The following is a 26,302-nucleotide window of genomic DNA, read 5'->3' as shown; positions in this document are numbered from 1 at the left end:
TTAAAAAGGTATATTTTTTAGAAACAACAACAACAAAAAAGGATTGTTTTGAACAAAAAACTGCACTTCCTTGTCCTGTTGTACGGAAGCCAGCAGTATCGGGTTTACAGAATCTACCTTGTTGTCTTTTTAGGACTAGAGTCTGCACACTGGTGATGTGGGTGTTTAAATTCTGCCTACTCCCCCGCATACAATCATGGTGAAGCATGAGCTTTCTTTTAAACATGGAATAACTCAATACTAGAGATAGGCAGTGATTTTCAAATATTAAAAGTTTAAAAAGGGGCAAATTTGAAGAATTAAAGTGACAGTCTTTGCGAACGGGTTCAAATGTTAGAAGAAAAATGTAATAATTACCAGTGTTTTTACTTAAAATGCACATCTTTAATAATTGTAGCTAAATTATTTAGAAACATTTACATCTGATACAGAAGCGAGACAAGAATTACCTGAATCAAAAAAAACGACCTGAGGTTTGAAGGGGCAGGACTTAAAACTTTTACTGTGACCATCCTATAAGGGCGTTGTACCCACTCCGGTTTCAACTTCCAGTTTGTCGACATCTTTGCTCTCGACAGATTCACTGAAGCAGATGCTGCTTATAGAGAAAGCACAAACCAGTCTGCTTGTCTTTTAGGCAAAGCATTACAAATTGTCATTATTTTAGAAGCTTAATGTGTAATTGGAATACAAGACAAACAACTAGTCATGCTCTCACTCACACTTAGTGACTATTTAGAGTCAACAATTAGCCGAACATGCATGGTTTAGGTCTGTAGGAGGAAACAGGGTTACCTGAAGAATGCACAAGGAAAACAAGAAAACTGTTCACAAAAAGGCCACAGCTGAGTTTTGAACTTGCAACCTCCTTGATGTGAGGCAACAGTTCTAACCACTACAATGACATACTGCCTGCGTTACAATTTAAAAATGTAAATTTGTGACATGTTTTCACTGTTTTGTGCAACTATATCAAATCTACCAATGACAGACCTTTGAACAACCACACTGGATAGTCATCTGCTTTTTGTCCCAGAGTTTTGTATGAGAACCAAGAGCTCAACAAGGCTCCATAGTTACACAAGGAGGCTATATTAATGATCAAGTTATATCAGCGTCAAAATGCATCTGAATAATTTAGGTAAGAAACAATTTCTGCTCTATTTGTGCAGCCTTATAACTGTATTCACGTCTATGAAAAAAAAATGTTGAATGTGTTAATCAAAGACTTGCTCCATTATGTAACAGTTTGGCACATGACGGGGAGTATGCATCTTCCAAAGCAGCAAATCTGAAACCAAAAGGCTTCCAGCCTCGCAGCTCTTCTTGGCGCAAACACACTGTGCTGGAAATTCAAAAGTCATACTCTGAGAGGGGAGAAATAAGAACAACAAGGGCTTGTACTTTGGCATAATTAGGTCCGGGGGAATTCATTAATCTTTAGTTCCAGAGTGTTACTTGCCAAGTTATGGAAACTTGTGAGAGCTTCTACACAGCTCTGCAGCTACACTCAGTGACCAGCTGCCAGATACTCCAAGTGAAGCAGATCTCACCGAGCAAACTGAAATACAGCCAAGCGAGAAACACCTCTGTGCTCTAAACTGTAGGACAGAAAATGTTGATGACTCAGAAAAGAAAAAAAAAAAAGAAGAAGAAAAAAATTGCTTTCAAAGTAAGTAGAACAGGACATTTAAAGTGTGCACAGGAAAGCCTGAGTAAACTTTGTTTCATGGGGTCAGGGGAAGTGGAGTGTTCTTGTCCTGTAGATAATTCCATGTTTTCATTTCCCCTGCAAGAGCTCTCGCCTCACAGCTAGAAGGTCGTAGGATCGCCTCCTGCCTGGGGCCTTTTTGTGTTGAGTTTGCATGTTTTCCACATGCATGAGTGGGTTTTCTCCAGGTACTCAGGTTTCCTCCTAAAAAGATGAATGTTAGGTTGATTGGTAACTCTAAATTGTCCCTATGTGTGAGTGGTTGTCTCTCATTGGTCTCTATGTGTCCCTGTAATTGACTTGCAATCTGTCCAGGATGCCTCCCCACCCACCCACCGTCTAGTACAATGACTGCTGGAGATAGGCACCATCTCCCTCGCTACCCGGAAACAAAAAAGTGGGTAAAGAAACTAAATAGATGGATGGGACTCCCCTGCAGGATTGTAGCTCTGCAGTAATCAAACAGCTCAGATCATTACAAGATAAAACAATGGACAGTTGAAACTTCTTAAGCTATAAAAGGAAAATGCTTTATTAAGTTGAGGCAAATCCTGTTCCCAAAATCAGTGGTCAGAAATGAGATGTAAAAAATAACAATAATTATGTCTAGCATTCCTCGAAGGAATGTATGTTACCTGTTGCCTTTCATGCCAGAATTTTAGACTAGTCATCTTGATAAATAACAGCATTATAGATGTTTTGGTCAAATCGTTTTATGCACGATATCATATGATATCAGAAGATGTCTCACTCAGCCTATGTGTTGTGAATGATTCTCAGTACATGTTAAATTTTAGCTCAGTATCTGTAAAATTGACAGAATTATATTAATTTTTCTGTTGGTTAATATCTACAAGCTGTGGCTGCCTTCCTGAAAAGAATTGACTCCAGAAGTTAATCAGTTGTAGATTTACATCCAATGACTACTTCCTGAAATTTTCAATAAAATCTATGCAGTGGCTGAGATTTAAGCAACCGTAAAAGCTACTGGTGACCGAGCAGTAAGAAGGAAAGGCGTGAGGTTAAAAGCAGACGGAGAGAATTCCTCAGGGACCGAGAGTTTTACCGTGTGTGTATATCAAAGAGAAAGAGTTATGTCTCGTGGGACGGCAGCTGACATGATAACACAGACCAGACCGATGCAGCCCCCCCCTGATTCTCCTGAGGGCCTCCGCAACCTCACAACACAGAAAAGAAGCAAGCATTCAAGAGCTAAACCCTGTCAACGAGAGGCAACATGGCACAGCTGCTTCAAAGGCTGAAATTTGGTGCGCAAGGTATCAATTCACAGAACAACAGACGGGCCTGTTTCTTCAAGATCCTGCCGCTGGGTCGCTCCTACACAGCACAGGTAATCAGTGGATGATGGAGGGAGGGTGTGCGTTTCTGTTCAATTTATTACAAACCATTTGCTTTTGGGTCACTCTCTTCGATGCTGTCAAGTCCCCTTTTAAAAGTAATGGGGTGTAAAAACATTTTTAAAAACTTCATACTGGTTCAGGCGGATGCACTTTAACTCATTTTTACGCCGCATAACTTCGCCATCAGATAGTTACTTAACATATTTTTGTTTTGCAACATGTTTTTGCACAGAATGATTTGCAACGAGCCGCAGAGCGTGTTCCAATCTCCTCACTTTGGAAACCATCTGACGCTAAAGTGATGCAACGTGAAGGTTTATAAAATAGTGTATAATTAGCTTGAGACTACAATACTAGGACAGTTTTGCAAGCCATGCACATGGGAACAGGCTGTCAAAAAACGGAAAAACACAAGACATGCAGCCCGCCTTTCTACACCTTTGTCCGCTTCAGAAAAAGTGAATGCTGTGTTTGTTTTTGTGATCACTCGGTTCTGCTGGATGCAGTTGTTGTTTGGGGTTTAGATTAGAAGAAAACAGCTGTATCAGCAGCTTCTCTGTATGCAATTTGAGAATTCCTCTCTCATATCTTCCTGATTCTGTACACCGAGATTGCTCTGGCTGCTGTGTGCTGCAGGTAAGACACCGACCGCTCATAAATGCTCACTCGAGTACCTCACTCGAGTACAGGCATAAGTAGTCCTGTTATTATGGAAAGTAAAATGTTATGACTGCAAGGCAAACCTTTTTTTGAGTAACACCTTTAGCTCTGGCTGCTGACGCGACCCATTAAAAGATCTCACATGTTTTGGTGTGGAAAAGATCCATTTTAATGCATGTTTCTATCATTACTTCTAAAGGAGAAAATGATTTAGCTGATTTTTTAGCTCCATTTTCTCATGTTTTGGATTTGGTTTTAATATTTTTTTAAGATAAAATAATAACTGGCTAAAGCTTTGTTATTCCGTTTTCTAAAACATACAAATCAGAAGTGCATAAAGGACCACTTAATAAAGGTTTTGAAGAGAACCAGGTTTGTGCCACTGCCAACAAACAGACTCCTGAATAAAATAAAAGCAAACTGAGGGAGGAAGTATTTGCTCTGTATTTACTTTGCCCCGACTCATTGACACCCTGCGGCCAGCAGAACTATACTTGCAGGCCTCCCTCTGTGAACATCAAGGCCCAAGAAGCATCTTTGTTGAATTTGTCTCTTCCTACAAAGAAGTTTAGCAAAAATAGAAGCCTTGTTTCCCCCCCCCCCCACAGGTAGGGACTTGCTGTGCAGCAAGAAGATGTGGAGACAGGGCACTACCACTGCTCTTTGTTCCAGCAGTGAGAAATAATCAGTACTGATAAGACAGAGTGGGATTCTTTCATACACAGTCCATGGGAGTTAAACCTAGAAAAAGTAAAGCAACAATCTTTTACTTTCCTATAATACCCCAGAAAAGTCAGCTATTCTGTTCTCGGGGCAAACTCATTTGGAGAAAAAAAGGGCAACCCTGTGTAAGCTGGTAAGGACCACACAGGACGAAGCTGCAGCTCTTTATTGGGAAAAAGTCGAAGCTACTTCAAATCAATGAGTCGACACAATGGTAAAAGTCAATGGGGCACAGGCAGTGATGGAGCACTGTCAAAGGGAGAGTTCAGCATTCCAATGAATCTCCTGTAAACGCAAGGCTGAGCAGAGCTGGTGGGGGGAAAAAAAGTTGGTCGGAGAAGACTGTTCAAGATGAGGAAATCGGTATGAGTTGACCATTCTATTACAGGTCGTGTGTTCTTCTCATGAAGCAAATTCACCCTTATTAGAGTTAGAGCTCATGGATTATGCCAGAGCAGAATGACCATTGCCGCAGAAGTACGTCAATTTAAAGACCTGCTTCTTGTTACAGAAAAAAAAAAATCACTCCCAAACAATGCTATTAACCATCTTTGAAAATAAACCGTTCAGTCCTAAACCGTGGCAATAATATTCCAGGATGTCTTCTTGTCCATTTCTGCCCTCATAGTTTATTTTGAAAGGATTACAAAGTGGAAACTACGGTCGCAGGTAAGCTACACCTTTATTGCCAGAATATTTGCGCTGTGATCTACTGAATTGGTAAAAGCGATGGAATACAAATAGCAGGATTAGCAGCATTTTATAATCCTCCTTGTTTAGATGTGTGTCGAATGTACCATTTCATCTGAAGTGGAAAAAGACTGTTTAATGGGCTTAAAATGAACCGCTTCCTTCAAAGGAAGATTAAACTTAAACTGGAGTCCACATAAAGCTTTGAAGATGTTCTTGTGCAACAACCTGACTGATCTGAGGACAATATATTTATGGGAGCTTGTGGTCTGAAACATCACATGAGCTCTTATAAGTGTGTGTGTATTGGGGGGGCGGGGGGTGTAAATGTGTGTGTGTGTGTGGGGAGGTGTGAGTGGAAAGAGCGGGACTCTAGTTACAACAGGCCATCCTCGGTACGTGTGCTCATGTCAGCACATGAACAGTACTGCTGCTGTACCAGCTGAGGTGCAGCTGTGTTTGGAGTCGGCTCTTCAGTCCGACACGGATGTGATGTTGGGCATGAATGCACAGTGCAACCGCAGCCAAAAAGTACACAGCACTGTAAGAGAGGGGGAATGTTAGTTTGTGTGGGTATGTGTGTGTTAGGAGCCAAAAATGGTAAGATAAAACAGAGAGGAGATAAATTTTATTTCTCTTTAAGACTTCACTGCAGGCTCTTTACCTTCTCTGAATTTCTGTTACACTGAACTTTACTGCTGGGCAATGTCGAGGCTCTTTTAAGAAAATGCATGAATTTATTAGAACCTACATATCAGACATTAAAGCAAGCCGACACTGAAGATGAACTGCAAAATAAGACAAGAAACAAAGGCACCAACCTGATAGGAATACAACGAGCATAAACTGGATTAATAAACCAATATGAACATAGCCAAAAAAGTAAGGAAATTTGTGTTTGGTCAATTATTCTTTGGATATAACAATTCTTTTTGGCAGTAAATCTTACACCGTTGCAAGCCCTGTTTATTTCCCCCTTAAATGGTTCCACATTTGTTAAGAAAATGCATTTGGGGGTTGAGCAGCGGAGTTGATTATGTGGGTTGCACCCTTGAAAAACTTGCCAATTCTTCTCTGCCAATGCTAGACAGCTTATTCTGCTATTGACTCTTGTTTTGGCAATCCCACATCTCCAGAGTCTGGGATCAAATTCAACCCTCCAAGATGACAACGCTTGCCCCCATAGAGCGGGGGGTTTCAGAGACTACCTTGAGAAGTTGGGAGCGGAGAGGATGGAATGACCTGCCCGAAGTCCTGATCTTTCCTCCACACATGCGGAATCAGCTTGGGCATGTTGTTCATTCCAGAGGGACACAGCCATACTGGCCGACTTGCGACAAATGCCGGTTAAAGAATGGGATGCCATCCCACAGCACTGTGGGACCAATCTGGTGAGCAGCATGGGAAGGAGGTGCCAGGCGTTTGTGGCTGAATATGGTTCTTTCACATGCTACTTGCCAATGTATCTTGTTTCTTCAGACTTCAATTATCCAATCCAATAAACAACACCAAACAGTAGTCAATAGCAAAACAGGCTGTTTGGCAGTGGCAGAGAAGACTTGGCAAGTTTTTCATGGGCATATCCCACATACTCAACTCTCCCGCTCAACCCACAAATGCATTTTTCTAACAAATGTGGCACCATTAAAAGGAAAATAAACAGGCTTTCCAATGGTATAAGATTTACTGTCAAGAAGAATTTTTTACAAGAAATATTTGACCAAACACAATTTTCCTCACTTTAGGTCCTAAGTTATTGGTTCTGTTTTGTTTTACATCTTTCTAACACTGAAAATACAGCACACACTTTAATTTAGGATGCCGTTGGAATTAGACGCCAACAGATAATGGGTTTTTTGTTGTGGTCAATGCCAATCTTTAGAAATGTGGGCAACCGCTGGCCAATACACAACCCTTTTTTTTTTTTAGGGAATATGCATTTTTCTTTAAACAAATATGCACCATGATTGCTTACCTCAAAATAAACATATTTATCAATATGTTAAAGACCAAGCATTTCTTGAAGGAGTGCCTATTGCCCGCCATCTCTTGTGTTAGAATTTTAAACTCAGATCATCTAAGAAATGACAGCGTTATACTTGTTTTGGTCAAACCTTGAAAATTGTTTGATCTCACTAAATATATCAAGATATTTTGCTCAGAGTAAATGTTGCGGAAGACTCTCAGCTGTTACCACACCAAATTTTAGCAATTTGTTGGATGAATAATTAATCTGCCTCCAATTTGAACGGTCTTTTTTTTTTTTTGATGTTGCTATTAACTACAGAGTTACTGCCTAAAAGAACAAAGATGTGATAGAAGTGGTTAGTATTACAAACTGCTATTTTATGCATTTATTCAACTTATACAAAGTCAAGAAGACGCAAAAGTAACTCAAACTGATGCATTTGTCTTTGAACGTGCCAACTATGATATGACAAACGCCCCAGAACCGTTGGTACCAGAACCTGAAGCTTTACACTCACTGCAATCTCCATCCTAAACAGAAGGTGTCACCACTGAGGAAAAGGACATTGCTACACTGCAGAAACAAGAGTCCTATAAGATATATGCCATTTATACACAAACTATTGTCCAGTTTCAACTAATCAAATGTTTATGGCCCATTGAAGAAAGGCAAAAGATTGCAATAATGTTTTTGCCCGTCTGTTTTAATTTTAATAAAATGTGCAGAAAGTTCAGCTTGTTTCAATACACAGCTACAACTGATTAACTTTTGGATTCAACACAATTCAAGATTTCTGCCACAGCCAACTGGCTATAACTCAGTCTATTTTATAGATATTAACCTAAACTCTGGTGTGAAAGTGGCTGAGACTGATCCCCAACACATATTCTGAGTGCTAACAGGTTGCACAGGATCTGCATTTAAAATTGTATTAACTTTTAAGAGTCAATTCTGTCTGTTAGCAAGGGATGTACCTGTGTAATTGATTGACTTTTGGAGTCAACTCAATTAAAGAAATGACTATAATTCAGTCAACTGTATAGAAATTGTGCTAAAATTTGTTGCAGTTGTAGTTGAATATCATTTACAACACATAAGTGCTACTTATTGCGCAGGATATTTGCTAAAGATTTTAGCACTGGAGGGAACTGTTTATGTGTTAGCAAAATATTTCATGAACCACTGGAAAGATTTTAATGAAACTTTCAGAAGGTTAACATCTGATGTATATCCTGCTCACACAGCCTTCCTACCAGCTCTTTCTGTTTGTTTTTTGTTTGTTTACTAAACTTTTAATGAACAGTCAAAACCAAGCGGAACAACGTGAATGATTGCACAGACTTATTAAAAGAGAACAGTTCAGGGAATTGTGTGAACACGGCCAACCGAGGGCTCAGAATAATTCATAAATCTTGCAGAACTGTGAAACAGAGGCAGATTCACACTCCTCACCTCCCTGACCTCTGTATTGGCCCTAATCACACCTCACTGCAGAGTCAACAAATGCCAGCCTGACAGCCTGCACTCCATATGTGCCAATGTGCTTGATGGGAAGGGGGGGGGGACGCGATCCAATTCAGCACAGTGTTGTGCCATCAACTAAGTTGGCGCATCTCCTGGGGCCATAATTCAACAATGCAGTGTTTACAGAAGGCAGTCGTCAAGCAATTATGTCAGTGGGTCTTAGGGGAGGGGGCGTCTTCTACTTTTGAAACTGTTGAATGGAGTCTGCATTTGCTCTGCTGGGCTTTTGCCGTTCAAGACTTCATCAGCTCTGAACGGGAGCTACACTCGAGGTACTTGGGCCCGACATGGCAAATCACCACACGGAAAGACCCCAAGAAGTCAACCCAGAACAGTTTAAACTAAAAACCTAACATTCCATATCGCCCACAGCCTTTCATGCCAGAGTTTTAGACGAAGATCATATTGTACCATTTTATATCATTACAGGTGCGAGTCCTCCTACTGGTAGACTGTTTATTTTTAAAGGGCTTGGTGTTAATTGAAACCTGTTTGAGTTTTAGCTGTTTTGGTCAAACCTTGAAAATGATTTCATGCACAATTTCACACAAAAATGCAAGATCTAGAGCTCGGTTTGTGTTGTAAGTGACTCTCAGCTACTACCACATAAAACTTTTAGCTCAATAACTGTAAAACTGGATGAGTTACAGCCATTTATGTGCTGGCTATGGTCAATTAGCTATGGTGGCCATCTTGAATTGGACTGGCTCCAAAAGTCAATCAGTTGTAGATGTACCAACAGTGATCACTTCTGGAGAGGTTCATTAAAATCTGTAGGGACACAGTGATACCACAATCTGGCACTGGTCCAATACTGGACATGTACTTGTACTCTTGTACTCATAAATGTGTTCCAGTACTAGAGTACCGATACTACTTTACAGCACTGTGACAGTTGAGCAGTCAGGTGGTAGTGAGGGAGCAATGTCAGACGGTTTTTTTTTCTTGCTTTTTGAGTGGCCTGTCCTGATCCACCGTCCTTACCAGTTGGTGGCAGAAATACACCATAAAGTTATCTTCTAATCACCAATAAACACCACTAGAAGAAGAAACTGTGTGGGGATTTTTCCAGAGTGAACGTTAGTGACAAAAGTAAGGCTGACTCAAATTATGCTCAGCAAAGTTGTCAAGAGGAGGGTCGAAATCTAGCACTTTCAACACAAGCAATTTATTAAGACATCTAAAAGAACAACAACAGGACCCAACAGCAGTGGGTCTCTCATTGAGCAGAAGGGAACATACAAATCTGAGCATGAGCTTCCTGACAATCTCACCAAGCGCTAAAGGGCGCTTTTTGAGAAGAATATTTCTGTCCTGCTTCGTTTGAGGTTTCTCTAAATTTTCAAGCACATTTTCAGAATAACTGTAGGAAGTGTAATGGCATTTATTAGCGCTTGTATTGGTACTCCGCATCAGTCAAGTACTCAAATGGAAGTACTTGTACTTAGTTTGAAAAAAATGTGGCATTGGCGCGTCCCTAAAAATCTGTTGACTGATCCAGGAGATATTTTGATATCAGACAAACAGGTTTGACACCAACAGTTAATGCCAATGGTTTAGGCATAAATGTTATGCTGCATGTAGTGCTCGGAGTAACCATTAAGGATGGCTCTCAGCTACTACCACACCAAACTTTAGCTCTATATCTGTACAACTGACCTGTGGTGGCCATCTTGAATAGATTGACTCCAACATTTAATCAGTTGTATTTGTGTACCTAATGTTTACTTTCTGTCCAATGGTTTCTTTAACATGACAAGCAAACACACACACACAGGCAAAACATTATTGCCCAACTTTCTGTGGTGGAGACAAAAACCCCTCTGACGCCGTAGACATAGGAATCCAAGCCGCCCTCCTCCCAGCCCCAATTTAACCTCTACAAAGTCAAGAGACACTTGTGACAGTCTATACTGGGAGAAACCTCAGTGCCAAAATCTGTCACCAGGAGATCTTGTGGTTGTTCTGAGGTCATTTACAAGAAAACTAGCTCTATAACCAACTGCTTCTAATAAAGACCAGGAGCTAATGCCACTGGCATTTAGGAGCAGCCACCGTTCGCTTTTATTTTGAATGTAATGCTGTAAAAGCGCCTGACTTGGCTAACTTCTCCCACCAGGGCTGCAGGTGGCTCACAGCAGGATCCTGGTACTTTTATTGATGCAAAGCTCTTACCCACTGAGAGTCTGCATTGGCTTGAGTTGATGCGCATGATCCTGACATTCCAGCAGTGAAGGAGGAGGGTCCCATAGTAACACCAGTACATGCGCCTAATTGAATCAAGAGGCAGTCAGCCCGCCACAGTCACAAAGTCATAATGCAAGAAACAGATGCTTGTGGTTCCGGCTAATTCAATTTTGCAGCTATTGTTGGCCGAACAGTCGATCACAGCTGTGGTGGAAGTGTAGAGGCCGACCCCTGCTATCCTCCGCTGTCAGCACACGACAGATGATGATAGCCTTGTAGGGACTGGACAACTTCAGCAAATCGATGAAACTGAGCATGCACAACTTGTTTTGACTTTGGAATAATGCATCCATTGTCTCAGCCCTGCGCAACAGATAGTTTCATTCGGACAAAGATACCTGGTGAACACCACAACACCGGCAGATGTTAAATATTCCTTGAAGTCGTGAAAATTTGAACAGCACAGCTTTAACAAACGTCAAGCATACCTCCAACTGCGTACCCTGGATTGGGCATGTGAAAGATTTATGTGTGCAGTCCCATTATTCAGGAAGGCTTTGTCTCCTGATCGAACCAACCCAGCGGTGTCACGGATACCTCAACCATGACAGCTCTTTTTATTAGAGGGCATAAAAGGTTGAGACACCAGACAGGGTTTACAAAGAATGGTGTGTGTGGGAGGGGGGGCAGTTTATTCTCAACTGCAAGGTGATGATCATATGCTATATGATTCATACACCAGATACAGAGGGGTGAAGACAGCAGTTTTCTTAGACTGTACTGTCAGCATTTACAGTGCAGGAGCAGTATATGCTGGGGGGAGCGAGGGGGGGGGGGTGTCATATTCATGTGATGAATAAGTTCTCCTAGTTATTTATACTCAAGCAAAAATTGGAAGAAAAAAAAAAAGAGTCTGGGTTTTCAGCTTCTCACAAACTGTTTGGTTTCTTGCGCTACATATCTGGTCTGAAAGCTGTAGCTTGTGCAATCCTGTTAATGTACACGTGGTCAACAAGTATTTATAAGAGATACAGATTATCACGGGCTGCAGCAGTGAGTTGAATAAACAGGTAAAAAAACAAACAAACAAAAAAACAAAAAACAAAAGAGCATTGTAACTTTTTGAACGCCTGTAATCCAAGAGGCATTCAATGGGAGAGAATGGTGCAGGAAATTTAAGTTTAATTCCCCTTATTAATTATATTATTTGCAGCTTACGATTTTTTTCTCTCTTTCCAAAACAACCTTATCTTTTATTAGAAGGACTTTTAGTTAGGGGGAAAAACTCACTGTAAAAAACAAAATTACCGGTGTGAGGCTTTAACCAACTTGTAGTGGACAGGGTGGTTCTAACGTGCAGCCAGGGCAGAGTGGAGCCTGACAAAGTTTGAGAAGGTTCAGGACTCCGGGGAGACTATGAATAGCTTGTTCCTATGGACAAACTTAGCCCCTCAACAGGAGGTTCTGGTTTGTCACATTACCCCCAAACGCATCTTTATGATTCAAGCGGTTGGAAGGCGTTAAAGAGCACCCACCTGCACGAGCGACTTCACTGAACAGAAACGGGACCGAAAGGAGCTGGTTTGTGACTGAAACGACTACTACTGGTTTTATTCGCTAATAGCAGCGCGCCGAGGAGTCAGAAAGTAAAAAAAAGAGACAGGTAAAAGTTTGAGCTCACTTACAGAAACCAGCTGACACGTGAGTACCAAAATAAGTCCACAGCTCCAACAGGTCGGAGTGCCCATTTTTCCTCCAACCCGGCACAGGTCTGCTACTGCTGGGAGAAAAAGAAAAAAAAGCCCTGGTCCGACCTTCACTCCCCCCGGGTCCACCGGAGAGAGTCACACTTCACTTCTGTGTGAGGAAAGGCGGCTGCTCCGAGGAGACCCGCGGGACCTCATCAACAGGTAACACGCTCTTCCCGCCTCGCGCTTGTTTTCCTAAGGAGGGCTGGCGGAAACGCCGGACGTCGACCCCTCCAGACCCCTCCGAACGCGCTTTTCCTCCTCCTTGGAAGTCGGGACTTTTTGAGTTGGCGAAGTCGCCTGAGGTTGTGCGGGAGGGGGCGGCGGGGGGCCTGACAGAAGAGAGAGAAAGAGAGAGAGAGAGAAAATGAAGTCCTGAGCGGAGAGAGCGACGCCGAAACAGTAAAAGGCGGAATGGAATCCGGGGAGTTGCTGAGAGAGGGGAGGATAGCTAATCCAGAGAGGGGGGGAGACGCCACCTACCTACACCCGGACTGCCTCTTTCACACACACACACACACACACCTCTCAAAATAATCCCCGCACGCGCACAAAATCTCCGCCACTTTGCCATTTTCTACTCTATAAATGACATGTTGCAACATTGCATTACATTTAAAAGCGCAGAACTTTTATTCGTATCGAGCAAAACGGACCAAAAAGCCGCAAAGAACTCGAAGAGGTGTGAAAATTTTTAACTTCTGAGGTAATGAATGCCTTGAATTTCCGTTGAACAATGTGAAAAGTTGTCACCTGTTACAAAAAAAGGCCATAGTTTATCCATATTATTAGAGATTGACATGCAACTTTCAGCCAGGGGTGGTTCTAGGGGGTAGCACTGAGGGGCAGCTGGCACTGGAAAAAAAAAAACAGAACACTATCTTGCCACCCCAGCTGTCACCCTGTTTGTAGGCTAGCTTATATAATTTTGCAGATTTTGTACAGTGAAAGTCAATAGCATCTGCACACACCCTTCTTCAATTTCAAATTGGTTTCCCCCTCCAACTGGGCTGGGAAATTTCACTGACGGAGGAGACAGTTTCAGGACCTCCCAGTTGTCAACTAAAGGTCTTTCCGTACTCCATGAGAAGTCACAAAGTCGGCTCTCATTCACTGGTTTGCGTGACGAAAATTGCATCATTTTTGTTTGTGTATCAGCTTTGCCTGTCCCTTCGTGACACAAGGCCCGGGCCGAACTGTTTCTCACAGCGGTTTGCACCAAGTGTGTTGTGATTGGTCAGATGTTTTTGTGGGCGTGTTTATGAGGAAAAGCCGGTGAGCTTTAATGGAGTCATTTTGTTTCTACTGCTCCGCTGAGAAGCAGCTGGAGACTAAGAAAATACAGCCGTCTTTACAACTGTTCCAGCAAAACTTACAAACCTATGAACTTAAAAAGACCGAGGAGACACAGGAGGCTCCTCATGGCTGTGGTGGCCGGGAGGAAGTGTGCCTCGGCCGGGCAGCGTAGGGACACGTTTCTTTCATTTGCTCATTATTGTGCACCTTCATATTTGCAAATGCCAAACGAATGGTGTGTACTGTGTCAATCTGTTTAATAAACATGTCTGGTCACGGTAAGGGAAGCAAAAATCTGTAGAAGGACAGGAGAGTTGAGAAGCCAGCAGGAAGAAACCCGTTTTAACGCTGTAAGAGGAGGGAGGAGCTTCCTGGGAGTTGTGATCCGAGTGTCTTGTGGACAATGAAAGGTGTGTGCCAAAAGAACATCTCGCAACCACATGACTTTGACTTCTTATGGCGTATGCTGGTGCCTTAACTAGTGCTTTGCTTCCCCTGGAGCACAACTTTAGTCAGTCCCAAGAGTTTCCAGTGTTCATAGACAAATAACCTGAAATCACGAAAGTCAACTTTGCCCCACCTTTGCCACTCCAAGGACAAACTTCTAGATCCACCTCTTCTTTCAGGAAATGTTCTTTACTGAATGTTTGGGAAGTAATCACTTTTTCAGTGGTTAGAATAATATTAATCAGTTCATTTTTTTCTTAAATAACTCTTGGTAAATCTTTATTCACACCAATATGGAGTTTGTTACTGCAGTGAATTATATTGTCAGTACCATGTCAGCATTTTGAAGTTGAAAGCATTAACAGTCTGTTAAGTTGTTGAAAAAGTATCTTTGCACCTTCAGGAAAATCAGACATACTTCTGTTGGAGCAAAAGTTCAAAACCATGCCATGTATCTCTCAAACAGGGAGACAACTAGATGACAAATGGGTTTCTGAGTACTTTTTCCATTTGAGATCCATTCGTATTCCCCTCATTCCAACCCACTAGCAAAGAAAAATAATAGCTCCTTCGGGATGGCCCTGCCAGGTAGGAAAATCACAAATTCACTGGATGGGACCAAGATTGCAGCTGAGTCAGAACTTAGAGTAACAGCCTTACTACAAAGCCCAAGAGTAATTTAGGACTTCCTTTTGTAATACTCTAAGCTGAGGAAATGTTGACAGTTGGCTGTATGAACTGTAAAAAGGACCAAGATCAAAAGAAATGTTAAAGCTGCTGCCAGTCACCGTGGTAACCACACACCTGTGTGAACACTGAATAAGACAGGCAGAAACACAGACTAGAAAGCAAGCCTCAAACAATCACTGCACAAGAATTTAAAATCGTATCGAACAGTAACATATTCATCTGGACATCACGTTGATTTTTGTTTCTACTGTGTTTTATGTAGGAGATATGACAAATTAAAGACCCCTGACTTCCAGTTTTGAACTGAAAACTGAACTCAGATACAATGAAAGTCAATGAGAGTTTAGATGTGCAGCTAAGTGCTAAAGCAGTGAGAGAAACATTGAGTGAAAGAAGACAAAAATGCCCCCGCTTTGGCGTAAAAACTGTAAAGCTGGTAAGAATAAGAAAGTCTGGTTTGCAAAACGTTGAGAAGTCTCTACAGCTCAAAAGCAAAAAAAAAAGGCATGGAACTCTTAAAAACACTGTTAAAATTCATAAAACTTCAACTGCGATCGTGTAAAAATCATTAAAGGTGTTAAAATGCCAGCTCAGTCACGTAAAGTCCAACTTTCTGTGACCCGTTTAAACTTGAAACAGCGTTTCACTGTAAAGCTACAGAGCCGGAGCTCCGAGGAGGGCTGGGTTTTCGCACTCGTTTCATCCAAAGCAACTGTATTTTATCTAAAATTGTAATGCAAAACAAAAGAATAACATCTGAAGAATAATAAAATAAGGGTGCTTTATTGGCACACTTAATAAAATACAGGCTGGTCTTGAGTTACAAAAGTTCTTCTGCAGCTAGAAAGCAGCCTTGTGTTGCAATATATATACTAATATAAGCACATTGATGAGAGATGTGTGCAACAGTCCCATTTAAAGTTTCATCGATTAAATGTCTTGAATCAGAAGACTTCTGCTGGTAAGTTTTTATTTGTTCTTATCTGGGTGATGCTTCACTCCTGTAAGCATGCGTTTCTTGTCCTCAGATTTCTATTTTCATGTTAAAAAAAAAAGATTGCACTTGTACAATTTACTAAATAGATTACAGGCAATAAAAAGTAAACAGTAAAAGTGGTTAACACTAAAGATTGTTGAGTTTGATAGAAAATAAAAGTACATTTGCAAAGTTTATGACGACATCGATCCATAAAATACTTTAGCTTTTGCTGCCCCCTGCAGGTGATATAGGTGCACTACATGGAGGTTTCCTTGGTGCAGCTGAAGATCCGAAAAGTTAAAGACCAAGTACGAAAAACTGAGACTCTAGGATGTGTTTTGTGTCTTTGTCTCCTCGCATACATGTAAAGCGCGCATAGAAGTACATTGTGAACTGTAAGGCCTGCAGTCGTTTGCTGCTCAGAGAGCCAGAAGTTTGTGTCTAATTGTGTAACTGGCGTGTTTTTGAGCAGCATACTGTATCACTCTGAGTTTGGAAATGGACAGCTGTTGGCAATTAAAAGCTGAGCCGTGAATAGAAGTGGAGAAGAGCTGCTCTCTAAAAAAGGCTGAAGATGAACGGAGAAGGCTTATATCAAATTAGGTGGGAATGTTGCGTGCGTTCCACCTGTCAGTCCCTCCGACAAACGTGATCAAAATCAGTTTCATGTCTTATAGTGGAAAAAAGAAAAGGCAGCATGGGTTAACACTGATATCTCAAATGTGCCACAAGAAGTCATTGTTTATCAGCCAGGAGGTGGGGCTTCACATACTGTAAGTCAGATGGGGAGCAAATATGCTACTGGGTACTTTGGTAAAGTTGTGTGAAAAACAGTAAACTTGGAGCAGAGAAAGAAAAGGTCAGAGCTGTCTGCGGAGCTCAGAAAGAAGATTATAGATATCCATGTTGAAGGTAAAGACTACAAGGCCATCTCTGAGCAGCCTCATGTTCCTCTGACCACAGCTGCCTGGATTATTAAATTGTAAAAGGTTCATAGGAGTGGAACTAACCTCCCAGGATGTGGACGCAAGAGGAAATGCAACCCCAGGGTGATCAGACGGATGATGCGGATGGTTGAAAAAGAAACAAGGAAATCGTTTAAAACCATGTAAGCTGAACTCCAAGGTCAAGGTACATCACTTTCTAATTGCACCATTTGTCATATTTTGAATTGTAATGGGCTTCATGAAAGAAAACCTTGAAGGGCTTCATTATTGGCAGAAAAACACAACAAAGCCAGACTGGAATACAACAAAATGTGCAATGACAAGCCCTAAAGTTTCTTGGACAGGTGAGACAAAACTGGAGCTTTTTGGCTCCAGTCATTTCAGTTGTTATTTATTATTACTATTATTATTTTTTTTGTGGAAAGGTATCAGCAAATATATTTGCTTCATCTGTAGATGTAACATGATGCAGCCACTGAAAAACAATAAATGGGGAAAGGAGCTTGGTGAACTGATCCCACATTATCTGTGGGTAAAAAGGCTGGTGAATGTTCACACTGTACATGCTCAGATGATACAAAACACTGTCTCATTCAGTTCCAAATTATTCACAAGCTTCACTGTTAAGGAGAAGCTGCATACTTTTTAATCCATCTTCTATATGTGATAAGTGCATCTCACAGTGTGTTGGTTTGATGTTTGTTATATCGTGTCTGAGATATTAAACACCTTTTATTACACAGTCATCTATTATTCATCTCCATCATTAGTTCAAACACCCAAATTTCTCCAGTCTGCCTTCGAAGCTGTTCAGCTTTAACACAGCTTAAGTTGCTGTTAAATGCATGCAAAGCTAAGTTTGTAATATTCTCAAATGGCAAAGCGTTTTTGTCTGAACTTTCTCAGATTAAAACCATTCAAGGGGCTGAACCTGAAATGGTTGCATTTTATAAGTATTTAGTCATCATTATCAATCAACACTTGTTTAAAACTAACATTGAAATTCTTGACTCTAACCTGACACTCAAATTAGTTTTGTTTGTTTTTTAGGAGTAAACCTTGTTTCTTCAGTTGAGGAGACATTGATTTGAGAGATGAATTCTGCAACTTTTCTTTGCCTGTATTGGGTTACGGCGATCTACTCTTTATGAATTCACCTGGCCAGTACATTAAGAGGTTGGATACTATTTACCAATGTAAATCGTACACATCACTGTTCTTTGTATGTTGCTGCTAAATGGCTGTCCTTGTCTGTCCACATTGGTTGGTTTTATATACAAATACATACTTGGGCTGGTACTTTCTTATCTGTGTGTTTACGTGGGAATAACACAACCAGTACAACCTACACTTTCATGATGTTTTATAATGTCTGTTCCAGGAGTCAGAACAGAAGTAAGAAGAAAAATTTTCTAATATTATGCCCCTGTTTCCTGTAATAATTTTCAAAAGGACATGAAATTGTAATAAACAGTGATCATGAGGAAGTTAAAATCTATTTAAAGGAAAGAGAGAAGAGTTCTTAGAGTAGTTCCCTGTTTGTCCCCAGTGGTGTGGTTTAGGGACTCCTCCCTCACCTCCAGCTGTCAATAAAAGCACCTAAAATACGCAATAAAAATGTCAGATAAACAGTTATATGTCAGCATCTTTCACTCACAGACATCATCTGGTTGTGGTTGGAGTTTGGTTAAGTGACATTTATTGGTTTATTGGGCTTAATGTGTGTTATTTCTGCCATTTTAAAGACAATTTAACGCAGCTGCTGAGTTTTAACTTATGGTTTCACAATGGAATAAAGTGTAAAAGAACATAACCAAAGTCATTACAGTTTAGTTTAATGTTCATATGATGCTTTTTAGCTACATGAGAATGCCGCTCAGAACACTGTAACTGTAATACAGCGGTTATTGCCAACTTGTGCAGCTGCAGAAAATAACTGTGCCAAAGAGCAGCAGATGAGCCAAAATATGAACGGCCTTCCATCATTGAGGGTCAACTCTCTTTAGAGTCTGAGGCACATTTAGAAATGAAGTCGTACCACTTTTCCTTCATTTTGCACTCATAAATATTGTAGTTTATGTGCTGGATTATATCAATCCATATGAATGCCAGATTTTTCCACAAATAAATCAACCACTGGCAAAGCAGCAATGTTTTTGCTCATGTCTGTTTCTGTGTGTGTTTGCATGTTTGTAGCAGGACAGATTTTAATGAAACTTTCAGAAAGCAATCATTAGACACACATCTTCAATTACTTAACCTTTTAGAGTCATTTCGATATAAGATGGAAAGAACAAATAATGCAGAGAATTTTACAGATATGGAGCTATAATTTTGTGTCATAACAGATGAGAGTCACTCCCAAAGAGCAGATTCTGCATGATCAGTCGGCTTTAATTGATAGTGCAAAATCTGCTTTTAAAACTTTCCCAACTGACCATAGAAAACAGAAAAATGGCTATAAGTCAGACAGTGTGACTATTTCAACCTCTTTCACATTTTAAAGTTGGGCTGATAACTAAAATTATGTGACAAAACAGACATTTTTGGGTTCAAAATTAATGCTTGGATGGTTTATTGATTTGTCAACAGAAACTGTGACTGCAATTATTGAAAGCGTAACCTGAAAATCATTTTTCATCTGCAACTGTCAAACATTTAAGCTTTTCCCTAAATGTGCATTTATTCATACCTAATGATTGTTAAAATCTGCTTCACAAAAAAAGTATAAAAATGTAAATTTGTCTTTCTTGTAACACTGTACAAAGTAAAAGACTGCTTGATGTGATGGAGATAACTGTACTCCATTAAAAATAAAACTTGTTAGTAGTATTTAACTTTTGGCAGGACACACAACATTTCGAAGAGGAGGTTGGCCCCAGTCAGTGAAGTGTTTCCTGTTTAAAAGGGATAGAAACAAACATCAAAGTTACAGTATTATCAAAAATAGATACATTAGGAATTATATAATGGTTTTATAGTGACAGAAATGCAATGAGACGTACCTGTGGTGTCATAAGGTGGAGAAACCTCCACTAGATCACATCCGACAAGGTTTAGACCACGACAGCCTCGAATAATCTCAACTCCCTGAGTCCAGTGAAGATTAGAAAATTCATTTGAAAATCACAAAGCAGAAAAGACCAAACTACAAACTTGAAAATATTAAACAAGTTTGCTTTAACTGCAAACATTTCTTTTATGTAATATAAAAGTATATGTACTTACCAAATTTAATTTTAATTTAATATTTCAACAAGCAAAAACCCAAATATATGACAATTTGTTAAAATTAAAAAAGATAAGTTTCAGGGCAGAAAATAATGCACAAACCAGAATTTATTTTTTTTTTACATCTGCACATCCACAAAAAAAGACAAAACATGTTTAACCTTTCTTTTTTTACTTAAAACATCTAGAGAGTTTGCTATATTTTTATACCAAAGTGTGTTATATAATAAAATAGGGTCATGGATACCTGTGAGTTAGCCAACAATTTTCATTCTACTACTAATAAATTGTCTTGAGCCATTAAGTAAAGAGAGGTGCAGAGCTGTCAACTGATCACCATCTAGTGGAGAGTTGGAACCGGAGGCAGGGAAGCTGCCAGACAGACCTAATAAACCCAAAACAATAGTGAGGGTGAACTGTGAATGTCTAGCAGAGGTCTCTGTTCATAAGATCTGGAAGAGTTTTTCAAATGTCCCAGGGGAGGTCGGGGACATGGAATTTGAAATGGCCATATTCAGGGTCTCTGTTGCAGATGCAGCTTTCAGTAGCTGTGGACAGAAGATCATTGGTGCCTGTCAAGGTGGCAGCTGGGGGACCTGATGGTGAACGCTAGTGGACATAGAGGCCATCAAGCTGAAGAAGGAGCCCTTTAGGACTTGGCTGTCTCTGAGGACAGAATGATCAGAAGGACTGTGGTTGTGGAAGCAAAAGTTTAGGCATGGGAGGAATTCGGAGAAGCCGAGGAGACGAACTTTACGGTTCTGCCAAACCGTTCTGCAACTCAGAAAATGAGAGCAGCCCCAAACCCAGGCTGTACAAAGCTTGTGTGGGGAACTGCTGACCTGGACTGAAAACATTGTCGGATGGTGGAAGGAAAACTTTGAAGATCTCCTTAATCCGGTTACTATGTCCAAATTCAAAGAGGAAGAATCTAAGGACTTGATGGAAGGCAAGTCCATTACCATGGCAGAGGTCGCTGAGATACTTAAAAAGCTTTTGTGGGGGTGTCATGGTTGATATGCCTCCTCAGTGTTGCATGGAGGACCAGTACAACATTTGTGGAGTGGCAGACCTAGTTTGTGGTTCCCTTTTTTAAAAAAGGAAAAAGAGAGTGTGTTCTAACTATCAAGGAAAACCACATCTCATCCTCCACAGGAAATTCTCCTCCAAGGTGCTGGAAGGAAAGCTCCAACCAAATGTCAAACCTTGAATTCAGGAGGAAAGACCACATGCCTTCATCTGTGGTCATAACCAAAAGAACCATATCCCAGATTCAAAAAGCTGAGCTGCGCTTCCTTCATTGGGTGGGCATGCACAGCCTTCAAGAGGAGGAGCTCTATTCTGGAGAGACGTTGGTGTGCTCCTATCGGAAGGAGTCAGCTGAGGTGGTTTGGCATCTAATTAGGATGCCTCATGGGTGCCTTCAGGCGTGATGTCACACTCGGAGAAGACCCTGGTGTAGTAGACACAGTGCTTGCTGAAGAGAATATGTATTCTTTCTAGCCTGGGAACACTTTAGGATGTCTAAGATGGAGCTAGAGAGTGTTGTTGGGGAGAGGGATGTCTTTGTTTCCCTCCTGGATCTGTTGCCTCTGTGACCCAACCACTGATAAGTGGCAGAAAATGGATGGAATGATAAAAGAATAATTTCAAGAAGAATTAAATATTTTTTTGTCCAACTATGTAAAAAAAGCAAACCATTTTCATTGTATGTACTTATGTCTTCATCTTACTGTATTTGTATTACTTACTTGAGTAAGGGGTGAGGTTATTTATAAGTTATGAAGTCAATTTTATGTCAAGTTTACCTGGATGGGGGTGAGGCCTGCAATCTCCGGTGTGCCTGTTCCAGGGGCAAAGCCTGGATCTAGACCATCAATGTCAAAACTAAGATAGACCGGACCGCTGCCCATCTGAGCCCTGACCTCAGACATTAATGGAACAAGAGATTTGAACCAGCACTCTTCCACCTGGACCACACGGAAACCCTGGAAAATAAGAGTTTGTAAACAGATGATATTGGACGCCTCAGCACACAACTAACCACAACCATCAATAAAGCAAATTAAATGATAAAATTAAGCCATAGGGCAAGATCTGTTCACTGCATTGCCAAACTGATTACCATCTTCAGTAATATATACAGGGTACCTGAGCCCGGCTCCATTCATACGCATCTGGAGTGAACCCTGAACCTCTCAGGCCAATCTGAACCACTCTCTTGCAGTCCAGAATCCCCTCCTCCACACAGCGTCTGAATGGAGTCCCATGACCGATCTTCTCCCCCAGGATCATGTCACTGGTGTCAGCATGAGCATCCACATGAATCAACCCCACAGGACCATGCCTGGCAGACGATTACACAAAGAAACGAGAGTGGAACTCAATGTACTTTACTTTTTAGGTACCATGTAGCTCATTTGAACTTTTTTGTTTGTTTGTTTTAACTTTAACAATTCAGTTTCAACTTCTTCAACAAGTTTCAGCAGTCTTTCAGCACTCAGTAATCACACTGTGTTTTTGCAGAAAATGCAAATTTCTGTAGCTTTAAGTTGAATTCGTCTGCCTCTAGTGATGGGACTTAGACCTCTTTTCTGGGATCCAGCTCATTTGGCTCAGCTCACCTAAAAGAACTGGGGCCCTTTCAGCTCTCAATCAATCAGCTTGTTGGAAGCTGGTTCAGTGCTGTTAGAGTATATGTATAGGCATTATAAATATGGGATTCAAAACTCCATTGCATTTTTTATAACTTACATTATTTAGCTTACACTGTTTCAGCCCTTCTTAAAAGCTGACAAAGAACATCAGAGCTTTAAGCACAGATACATACTTACTTTTCAGCAACAGCTTGCAGAATTGGGTATGTAATTGTGTGATCGCCACCTGCAGATATCAACATTATCTGACTGAACACGCTCCACAGTTTACAAGGCTACTGAAATAGATAATGATTGTACAGATGTTTCAGAGTTCGCTTTGATATTCTATAAATCATAAACCATAGTTGTCTGTGATTCAGAGTGGACAAAATGTGAAGGTTGCACGTCCTTACCCATAGTCAGTGGGATACAGCCATGAGCCACGATCTTTCTATAGGTCTCCCTGATGCGCCTGCAGGTGTCCTTCAGATCAAACACGTTCACATTTACGTCCCCAATGTCTGCGACCACCAGGGACTCATAAGGTGCTGCCCTGGTGCCACAGTTGCAAGCCCTCAGCATGGATGCAGACTCAACTCTGATCTGCCGTGGACCAAACCTGTGCAGTGGGAATGGGGAGATGGTAACATTAAATAAATGTGTGCATTCATGTGAATGTGAAATGCTATGTAAACTGGGACAGCTACACTTGAGGGCAATTATTTCCCAGTTCATCAAATATCACTAAGAATGTGGAGACGCATGTCATTGAAGGTCTTCAAATTAGAGGAGCTATTCATTCAGGGTGTATTTAAAGGTGCATAGACCTACTGTATGTTAAAAACTCATAAGTATAATGCAGATTACACAGTCATGAACACCTCATAGAGCTGTTTGTGCCACAAATGAACCTAATTTATATGAAACGGACAACTTAAACTAAACAAGAAAATGATAAAAGAAAAATACAAAACAGAATAAATTAACTTAGGCTAGCTCTTTGTGTTTTTTTTTTTGTTTGTTTGTTTTTAGTTTTTTGTATCTTTTACAAGATATCCTACAATCCAATATTCATGCTAGGCCCACAGGAGTGCTTACTTACAGCCATTGGGGTGGTACGTGTTTAGACTCAATAAATCTGAAATGTCCAGTTCAACTTTATGTTTAAAACTGTTGGAATGTGACATTTTTTTTCTTCCTTAACCATGAAGAAACTTCACCTGTTTCCTACAAACTTTTGTCATCAATATCTATACCGGAGATACGATAAACACGCACACACACACACACATGTTCTGCCAATCATGTTAGTATTGTGCTAATGAAATTTGAATTACTAATTAGTACTAAAAATAGTATTTTCTTTTAAAAAATGTTTATTTGTGAATAAACTTGGAATGCATACAAGGTGATTTACACTTGTTTCTAAAGCTGTGAAAAGTGTCCCAAATGACCCCTAATGCAGAGCAATCTAAGAATTTTTCCCCCCTCTAAGTTAAAAAAACAAAACAAAACATGAAACAGATGTGAAATGTCTTCTATAATGTTTTTTTTTTTATAGAAAGTATATTATGGATTTAAGAAAGCTTTAATCTGTTAAAAAAAAATATATATATATTTTAATAAGTTTAAGAAGAAGAACTGTACCTGGCTCCAGGCCGGTTCGAGGTCCCCGTATCTATCGGAACCCCGATAAACGCTGCATCCAGGCCCTCAGCCGAGTCCTGGTACGGTAACTTGGCCATGGTGGGGATCCCGGACACCCGAGACACGAACTCTGCGCTCGGTGGAACGTTGAAGCGTTTCCCGGAACATTTTCTGTGTGGGTTCAAGCGCTGAGTTCCTCGCTCGCTGCACAGAGCCAACACTTGTCGCTTCACAGAGAAATAATCTGCCGCAGAGCGACTTAAATTCAAGTTTCTCCAAACAGAAAACATCCTGGGTTTACCTGAGCGTTACGCTGGGTTGAGTCAAAGCACTAGACCTCTAATCTGTTGCATTTGAGTTTCTGTGTAAGCTAATATTTAATTCAGCATCAACATCATAAAAAGTTTACTAAAGGTCTTATCTAAATCAGAGGCGGGGTTAGGATGGGTAGGCCGAAACATTGGGGGTTATCTCAGTTCAGTAAAATTTAAATATGATGGTTCATTGAGAGTAGGAATAAAACAATACATGCTGTACTTATTTGCCTAAACCCTCTTTGTAAAAAAAACCCCAACTAAAAACAAGTTAAGTACAGAGTTTTTATTTAACTTTGCTGTATTTTTATTGCTAGCAGTTGGAGTAAAGCATTAATCGAAAACCTTAAGATTGGTCGCAGTCCTTTTTAAACCGTGTGCTGAGTTTATGTTCCTCCTGGTTGACAAAGGTTGTTCTTGAAGTGTGAGAAACTATAAATCATATCTCTGTCTGTCTGTCTCAGTCTGATGTCCTCTTTGGTAGCAGATCAATTTTGATAGTGTCCTTGTTCTGTTGCTCCTCCCTTCAATCTTGGCCGGCAGAGTTCTGCTTCACCTTTTGGCAAAGTGAACTGTTTGCAAAGGTAGTTTAAAAACTCCCACTGCATGAAAACCTTCACTATTTCCAATGTACTTAACTGCACCAGTGAACTGAAGTTAATTTTTATCACATTTTTAGTGTTTTTACATGTTAAATAGTAAACCTGTAACAGTTTAAGCAGAGGACAGTAAGATTGCACTACTGGGATGGTAAGGATCTCCCAGTTGACCTCCCCTAGCTTTTTTATTGTGTTCATATACAGTGGTTTCAGTTGGCTGCAGTTTTTTTTCTTTGAATGTATCATTGATAGTGTTTTAACACGCACGTTTTGTCAAACAAAGATTGTATTCTTTAACCAAGAGGCATAGAGTTTATGTAGTTTAAGTTTTAGTTTTAGTTTAAACATCCATTTACTATATTCTGTTGTGAATCAGATATGAGTTTTTGAGGTTTCCAAGTCATTGCACTCTATTTTTATTTACATTTTACACAATGTCCCAACTTTTTTGAAACTGAGGTTTAACAAAAACATTTCTGAGGAGTTCAAAAAAGGTTAAAAAACAATAACAACTGGACTTATATTCTGTAGTTGAAGACGTTTCGCTTCTCATCCGAGGAGCTTTCTCAATTCCCAATTTCTCCCAATTGAGAAAGCTCCTCGGATGAGAAGCGAAACATCTTCAGCTACAGAATAGAAGTCCAGTTGTTTTTGTTTTTTAGCCTTTTTTGAATTTACCATGGCCTGGATGACTGAGAATCTACACCAGCATATTTCTGAGGAGTAAAAATGGCTGGTGGCATAAATTATTCAAGTTTTTTTTACCTTTTAACTTTCTCTCACTTACTATTGAATAGTTTTAATTTATTAGGTTGTCTATTTACTAAAATAACCTACAGTGACTGCACATAAACTCATTTGTCAGTCTTATCTTCTACACCTGTTGTATCTAATTCAGGGTCAGTATTTGGCAGAAATAAAGGAGAGAAGACCCAGTTTG

At 40.4% G+C, this 26,302-nt stretch overlaps 2 protein-coding genes across 13 annotated transcripts in view; both read right to left on the bottom strand.

Annotated features, from left to right (window-relative positions):
- Positions 1-12,993, bottom strand: part of hspg2 (heparan sulfate proteoglycan 2) — a 139,398-nt gene extending 126,405 nt beyond the window's left edge. For 8 of the 12 annotated variants that reach the window (XM_017419164.3, XM_017419170.3, XM_017419166.3 and 5 more), the window contains exon 1: positions 12,511-12,993. In XM_017419164.3, the coding sequence (XP_017274653.1) occupies positions 12,511-12,573 (63 nt within the window). In that variant the 5' untranslated portion in view covers positions 12,574-12,993. The remainder of the gene's footprint in view (positions 1-12,510) is intronic. The other 4 variants (XM_017419169.3, XM_017419177.3, XM_025006606.2 and 1 more) reach the window with 1 other exon arrangement.
- Positions 12,994-18,848: 5,855 nt separating this feature from the next.
- On the bottom strand, positions 18,849-24,836 carry LOC108237583 (agmatinase, mitochondrial-like). The gene is made up of 7 exons (XM_017419116.3): positions 24,450-24,836; positions 23,216-23,421; positions 22,998-23,046; positions 22,315-22,510; positions 21,972-22,151; positions 19,938-20,022; positions 18,849-19,829 (listed from the first exon to the last, which is right to left on the bottom strand). The coding sequence occupies exons 1-7, from the start codon at positions 24,737-24,739 to the stop codon at positions 19,756-19,758; spliced, it is 1,080 nt and encodes a 359-aa protein (XP_017274605.1). The 5' UTR covers positions 24,740-24,836; the 3' UTR covers positions 18,849-19,755.
- Between the last annotated feature and the right edge of the window lie 1,466 nt (positions 24,837-26,302).

The sequence above is a fragment of the Kryptolebias marmoratus genome, linkage group LG8 (genome assembly GCF_001649575.2).
Source record: "Kryptolebias marmoratus isolate JLee-2015 linkage group LG8, ASM164957v2, whole genome shotgun sequence".
In the NCBI taxonomy this organism is placed as follows: domain Eukaryota; kingdom Metazoa; phylum Chordata; class Actinopteri; order Cyprinodontiformes; family Rivulidae; genus Kryptolebias; species Kryptolebias marmoratus.
The sequence above is the reverse complement of the archived record's forward strand: the minus strand, read 5'-3'. Positions and strand labels throughout refer to the sequence as shown.

Excerpts from the sequence above, each read along its gene's own strand:
- LOC108237583 (XM_017419116.3), bottom strand. The coding sequence starts at position 24,739 with ATGTTTTCTGTTTGGAGAAACTTGAATTTAAGTCGCTCTGCGGCAGAT. Across the intron at positions 23,047-23,215 it reads CTGTATCCCACTGACTATGG|GTGGCGATCACACAATTACA; the intron begins GTAAGGACGTGC and ends TGATATCTGCAG. Across the intron at positions 22,511-22,997 it reads CTGCAAGCTGTTGCTGAAAA|GCATGGTCCTGTGGGGTTGA; the intron begins GTAAGTATGTAT and ends ATCGTCTGCCAG.